We start from the raw sequence: 6,587 nt of genomic DNA, 5'->3' as shown, positions 1-6,587 counted from the left end.
TATTTAGATGGTTAGATAGACAGACAGATAGATAGATAGATAACATGTGATATATATATTTAGATGGATAGATAGATAACATGTGATAGATAGATAGATAGATAGATAGATAGATAACGTGTAATATATATATATATATATTTAGATGGATAGATAGATAACGTGTGATATATATATATATATATTTATATGTTTGGATGAACAAAAGGTGCTCTTCTTAGTAGCGGATGAAGTACATGAAAGCAAAGAAAACCTCAGATCAATTGCCTGCACGATTTCCATAGTTTGAGAGTTTAAATACGTATTTCCTTCTTACTTGATGAGACTGAAGTTTGCGTTCTTGGCAAACAGCGAGGTAGCGTACAGCTCCGCCGTGTCCCTTGGGATCTGCGTGTGGTTGATGAGTCTCAGATTGTCTCTGTTTATGGCAAGATCCTGGAGCTGGAAAAAGAGAAGTATGTGATGTCCACTGCAGGATTTCTAGAGATACCGCTTCTGCTGACTTCGCTAAGCACTGTCGAGCTCAGGGACTCTAAGACTAGGCTAGAAATTGCATCGAGTGTGCCTTCCAGTGGTAAATCTAGTCCTGCTTAATACAAATCAGGTACGCAGGCATATGCTACCCATTCAGGGGCGGGGGGTCTGTCTGCCCAGTGAGTGAGAAATAAAGCCTGATGGACTGTTGGCAGCTAATAGCTTGGTCTTTCTCTGCAAGAAAGTGAATCCATGGGTGAATTCAAGCAGATACCGATGTACTGCCAGGTACACATGTGAGCTTGACTGCACTGGGACTCATAAGCGTCCACGAGCAATTGAGGCTCCTTCAGCAGCTGCTGTGAGCCCCATTCACCCCTGACAAGGGACTGTGCAAGACTACAGATACTCACCACCGTGTTGTCATTATTTGTGAATGATCGTACATCTTCTGCGCTGCTGTAGCGGATGTAACGCCCAAGGTAAGCAGCAAACCAGTTTGCTGTCTTGGGGTTGCTGGCGTTGTAGCACCTGGGCCTGGCAGGACTCGCTACGTGATGAAGGACAGAAAATTATTGTAGACGAGCAATTGGGTATAACATTTAGAGATGAATATCCACAGCTACCTGCGATGCCTTAAGAGTCTTGCTATTAGAGATTAAAATTGCTTATAAGAATCTAGAGTGATTTCAGCATTGCAGACTCCACCCCAAACCCGCTGCGATTCACCCCACAAAGCTGATCTCTGCACTTCAGCCCACACCAGGTGCAGATATGGATTCATATGCCAGCATCTCAGCTCAAGTCATGCTGTTGTCCCAAATGGACAGAAGCTGTTCCCTGCCTGGCGCATCTCAGAGGGGACGTAACTCAGAAGCCTTAGGCCGGACGCTGAGACTTACTGGTGAGATAGGCCTGGATGGCACGATACACCTCTCGCTCGCTGACCTTCAAAGCGGTGCCGTTATGACTCAGTTTGTCCACGCTGCAAGTTGGAAGAGAAACAGCGGGGTTGCAAGGGTTAGTCTGGAAATGGAAGGGAACGGGTTTGCTGCTGAGCAATGGGGCAGCCTCCGAAGACAGAAAGGGGAAGCTAGGGGCTTTGCCTACTTCACATGACAGGACCATTGGACCAAACGGGGCCTCCTAAGCCATTCGGTCTCATTCCCAGTTGAAACAAGTCTTCGTCGTGACCGTTCGCATAAGGATGGGGAATCCTCCCTGTGCCCCCCCCTTGCCGCACTTACATCTTGCGGAAAGCCGTGCACGTGGCTTGCACGGTGTCACTGGAGCTCAGCAGGGGACTTTGGAGAGAGCTGAAGTACGGCGACAGGCGTGTGCTGAGCCAGGCATCCACCTCCGTCTCACGGTCACTCCTGACCACCGCAGGCCACACGCCTGCCAGAATGGCTGCTCTGGTGTCCCTGGGGAGGGTCTCCTACAAGAGAAGCAAAGGGACACGGTACTTTGCAGGTGATGGCCTCGCACCCATGAAGCACGAAGAGCTTTACTCTCAGACCCCAGGGCTGATATCAACACCATCCCTTTTCTGCAGAGCCTGTGCTGTGCTGGCAGTGGGGATGGGGCAACGAATACAGGTCCTTTCCTTCTCTTGGTGGACTTCACCACCCAGCTACAATCTCATATTGGCATTCAACTATAGCAACTAACCCTCTCCCAGATTCACAGTTGTGCTGGTTGGAGGGGGAAAAAAGGTTTATTGGGATCAACTATTGCTTCAGCACAGCAGTCATAGAGGCAGACTTTAGTCCTCAACTTGGAGGCAGTCCCATGGTCCTTTTGAATTATGCATATTTTTTTTCTCCCTTTTTCTTTTTGTCCTTCTAACCTTTTCAAGCCCAATTAAATGTTGTGGGAAATGTCCGACAAGGTCCAGGATGTCCTAAAGACAAAGCTTTTCCTTCATTTTTGTGCCTAATGCTCTCGGGGGAAATGTTCTTTCTGGGATCCTATGACCCCAGCTGACTTCCTACCCCTGGGGCGGGGGCTGGACTCGATGATCCTCCGAGGTCCCTTCCAGCCCGAATGTCTACGAAATCTATGAAATTCATGGGACTTTCTGAATCCTCTTGCTTGGGACGTGCTAGTTCACGTGACAAGCAAGGTGTTTCTCTAAAGTCCAATCCAACGTGGAGATTTGCTTGGCTTGTTGGATAGCAAGAAGCAAATGCTTGACCTACCGCAATGCTCTTCTTGTTCAGCTGGTCAATAAAGTCCCCTTTCCTTTCATAGGTCTTCACAAGAGCGGTCAGGAAGGCGTCGTCGTTGAGGAACGCAGGGCTGGAGAACAGGTTGGCCAAGGCGGCAGGAGCCATCGTGTTTGCAATCTGGAACGAAGACATCCACAGGAGGGTGGGGAAGGCAGACAACTGTATCCCCAGGAATGTGATAGGAGCCATTCGTGTGATTATGAATGTGAGAGGAGCTGAGACGATTGCAGAGATGCCGGCCGTGATCTTTGAACAGTCATGACCATCGGGGAGGTCCCAGGGCAAATATAGTGCCCACCTTTAAGGAAAGGGCTCTGTGACCGAGGGACTCAAGGGGTGAGCCAGAGCCCAGAAAGTTGTGCATTCAAGCCTGGGTGACCCTGAGCTTCCCAGCTGGAAACAGCAGCTCTTGTGGGTTTAACTTTCTCACTAGGAGGGTGGTGAAGCACTGGAAGGGATTACCTAGTGAGGTGGTGCAATCTCTCTCCATCCTTGGGGGTGTTTAAGACCCGGCTAGACAAAGCCTTGGCTGGGATGAAGTAGCTGGGGCTGGTCCTGCTTGGAGCAGGGGGCTGGACTGGATGTGACCTCCTGAGGTCCCTTCAACCTGAATTTCCTGTGATTAACAAGCTGCAGAGCTGTTCAGCTTCAGAATGGGCAAAAGGCAGGTCTTCAGCATTGCAAACTTCCCAAGTCTGAGCTGGAGTTGCCACTTCGAGTAATGAAACGAGTTCATACTCGGTAGCTGGGCAGCTCTCAGCAGCTCTGTCAAGACCATCAACACCAGAGCCAATTCATGCTGACTTTAGTGGTGGGTTTTGCAACAGAGATTAGACCTGCCCATGGGCGACTGGCGCCTCCCAAGTCTGGGGGAGCACCAGATCGCCGATGGAGAGTGGGGGGTTCGTGGCTGGTGGTTCCAGGGGGCGCACGGCCGATCTCGGGGTGCACGTTCATCTGCGTGCACCCCCTAGACGTCACCAATGGACCTGTCGACTAAGAACCGGACTCAGAGCTATTGTGTGGGGCCCAGCTCTGCAAAGCCTCAGTCACGGGGGGAAAGCCTCGATAATGCCCATGGGAACTACATGTGTGTGTAAAGGTTTCTCATTACAAGTCAAATTTTTCAGAACAAACCTCTTTGGGACAGCAGGCGGCGGAAAGAGCATCAGAAACATCTGACAGTAAAAAGAGAAGAGGTGTGTTTGGGGAGAAACTGTCTTACAGACACTATTGTGATGAGCCCTATAAACACACAGGGTAGATTGGAGGGATAGAGAAATGCCTCTGAAGCCCAGACACTGGATATGCAGAGAGGTCTAACGTATTGCTCATGTGGGCTGTACGGACACATGGGCTGGCTGCAGCAAGACGATGCATGCGTGGTACCTTTTGGATGCCAGACGCTGGAATGATGGATCTGAGATCTCTCAGGTTCAGGAAAGCGCCAAAGCCCTGAAATGTCTCTCTCAAATACACAGCAAAGCTGGTGTCTGTGGTGTAGCACTGGAGCGAGGAGTCTGAAACAACCAGAGAGAAAAGGCGGTGAATTTAAAGTACAAATGCATGGGAGTGGGGCTCTCCAGGGGGATTAGCCAAAGGACAACAGCGGTTGTACACCGTATTGCATGCATCTCTGCATGTGCAGACACACGCAGGTATTAGGAAAGGTCAGTGTTTTGCAAAAGCAGCAGAAGCAGGCGGCCAAACTCGGCTGTGATCAATGCGTCTTACTTGCTGTCCGGTCCCGTATCTCCTGGTAAATGCTGTGCTGCGTGGGGCTGCCGAAGTCGGCGATGGAGTTATTAAGTACAGTCACCCTGTGACACAAGCACAAACACATCATTTAGCTCACAGAGCCGCTCTCTCCTGGGATTTCAGCTTCTTGCAGGTAGCGCAGACATCTCTGTAATATTTTGGGCTTTCCAGAGACAGTTTTATCGCTAAGAAGCGAGCACGTACAGGGGCCATTTATTAACTTGGTGGCCTTCTCTAGCTTTCCCAGTAGCCGGGAGTCTTTGAATTGACCTCATTGTGCAGCTTTGGGTCATCACCATAAGCAATAATAATCATGCAATGAACAGTGGGAGCTGCACGATGCACTGATCCCATCCTAGGAATAAGTCAGGGCATCTGCATCACTTAAGCCATACAGCTTCCTCTCTCTGCAGCTGCAAAACAGGGATCACCAGACTTCCCCGTCCATGTGAAATGCTTTGTAACCCTTTTAGGGAAGGCACCACTGGATAATACCGGTGTCTGGGACCCCCTGGTTGAGATTTTTCCGTCCATGTTGTTTTTCAATGGGAAATGGGGCTTTTGAGGGGAAGCGACGGTGTTTCAGGACAAGCGTCCGCACTGGAGCCCAGGTCTCCCTTGATGCAGGCTGGTGGCTCACCCAGGGAGAGAGCATCATGGGAAGTGTAGTTCATGCATGGAGCCTGGCTTATAGAGGAGAACAGGGTCAGGAGGTGCCTGGACTCCAGGGACTCGACCACAGCTGTCCCTGGAAATGGCCTGGGTCTTAGTGGACCCATCTCAGAGTTAGATTTTTTTGCACTGAAAAAAGAAGGGAAATTCCAGCTGCAATTAATGACAGCCCTCTTGCAAAGCCACCCTAGGAAGAACGGGGAAGACAACAGCTCTTACACAGCCTTGACGGCAGTGCAGGTCCTGGTGTCCAAGCCCTCGAAAAACAGGGGGACGTGGGTTCGGTTCAGCCCAGGAATCAAGCCGGCAAGGCGAGGATTCATCCAGTGCATGAACTCTGTATCGTTTGCTGCCTGCAGAATCGGCCTCGCTGCCATGAGGACGTGTTGCAACAGCACGGCTTTGGTCTCTGTCTCCAGGCTGCTGTTGGCCTGGAAGAAGTGGAAGGAGAAGGGCGAGGTATGGAAAGTGATGCCAAGCACGGCGGCTGCCTGCTTCCTGCGGAGAGGGGACTTTGCACAGCAAACCTGCACCAGTTGGGTTTTTTCCTCTTGCTTTTTTCCTGTCTTCTTCATGCCCTCACCCCTGCTTTGAAAAATAAAAGCTCTCCCAAACTCTCCCAAACCCAGCCTTCATTTTCCCTTCGTACGCCTGCGTGTACCTCCTGGAGAGGGAGGGAAGTTGTTACCAAGGATGGACATAAGGAGCAGGTACTGTGCAGCACCTCCAGGCCTGTTTAAGGAGAGCATTGATCATCTCAGAGCCGTGAATCCTACAACAGGTTTTGCCCCCAAATTTCAACTAACGTCAGCAGTAGGTCCTCAAACGGCGGCAGAGCAGAGCATAACCTGGGACGCTGGAAGGATTATGGGGATGGCTCTCACCAGGTGGACTTGTCTGTTCAATTCATCAATATATTCGGCAACAGTTGAGTTGGTGACAAAAGCCAGGAGTCTCTGGAGATCTTTGGTTGCTTCCACGGTCCCGTTGGCGACTGTTAGCTGTGCCAGTTGCTTCACGGTCAAGCTGTGGAGCACGTCAAACTAAGACAGAGAAAGAGCAAAAGGAAGTTAGGAATGAAGCATCTGATTTGGAGAGCAGGGAAACCAGAGGCGGCTATCCTCGTGATCCATAGTTTTATAGTTGTTAGGGGCTGGAAGGGACCTTACAGCACTTGGGCAGGAAAGTAAAACTTGACCCCAGCAAGATGGGCATCAAGACATTTTTTTAAAGATCGCCAGGGTGGATGATCCAAGGAAGACCATGGATGGCTTCAGTTTTCTGAAAACACCCTGGGTTGGAGAGGGTTGGGATTGGATTGATTTCCATTGGAGGGACTCCGGATCACAAGACCGATGACTTGAGACTACAAAGAGCTCAACAGCATATACAGCAGCTCACCCTCCCGTCCTGTCCACGGGGTCCCTAATTTTGATATGCTCCAGCTCTTGG

At 50.3% G+C, this 6,587-nt stretch overlaps 1 protein-coding gene across 1 annotated transcript in view; it reads right to left on the bottom strand.

Annotated features, from left to right (window-relative positions):
• Positions 1-6,587, bottom strand: part of LOC109294279 — a 49,106-nt gene that overhangs the window by 36,233 nt on the left and 6,286 nt on the right. The window contains exons 3-11 of the mRNA XM_019512579.1: positions 6,020-6,178; positions 5,355-5,566; positions 4,440-4,525; positions 4,095-4,225; positions 2,676-2,822; positions 1,722-1,912; positions 1,377-1,459; positions 888-1,024; positions 317-441 (exon numbers count right to left, since the gene is read on the bottom strand). Of these exons, the coding sequence (XP_019368124.1) occupies positions 317-441; positions 888-1,024; positions 1,377-1,459; positions 1,722-1,912; positions 2,676-2,822; positions 4,095-4,225; positions 4,440-4,525; positions 5,355-5,566; positions 6,020-6,178 (1,271 nt within the window). The remainder of the gene's footprint in view (positions 1-316; positions 442-887; positions 1,025-1,376; positions 1,460-1,721; positions 1,913-2,675; positions 2,823-4,094; positions 4,226-4,439; positions 4,526-5,354; positions 5,567-6,019; positions 6,179-6,587) is intronic.

Source organism: Gavialis gangeticus, unplaced genomic scaffold, assembly GCF_001723915.1.
Source record: "Gavialis gangeticus isolate Ggan-Ray unplaced genomic scaffold, GavGan_comp1, whole genome shotgun sequence".
In the NCBI taxonomy this organism is placed as follows: Eukaryota; Metazoa; Chordata; order Crocodylia; family Gavialidae; genus Gavialis; species Gavialis gangeticus.
This window is presented reverse-complemented; position numbering and strand designations above follow the sequence as displayed.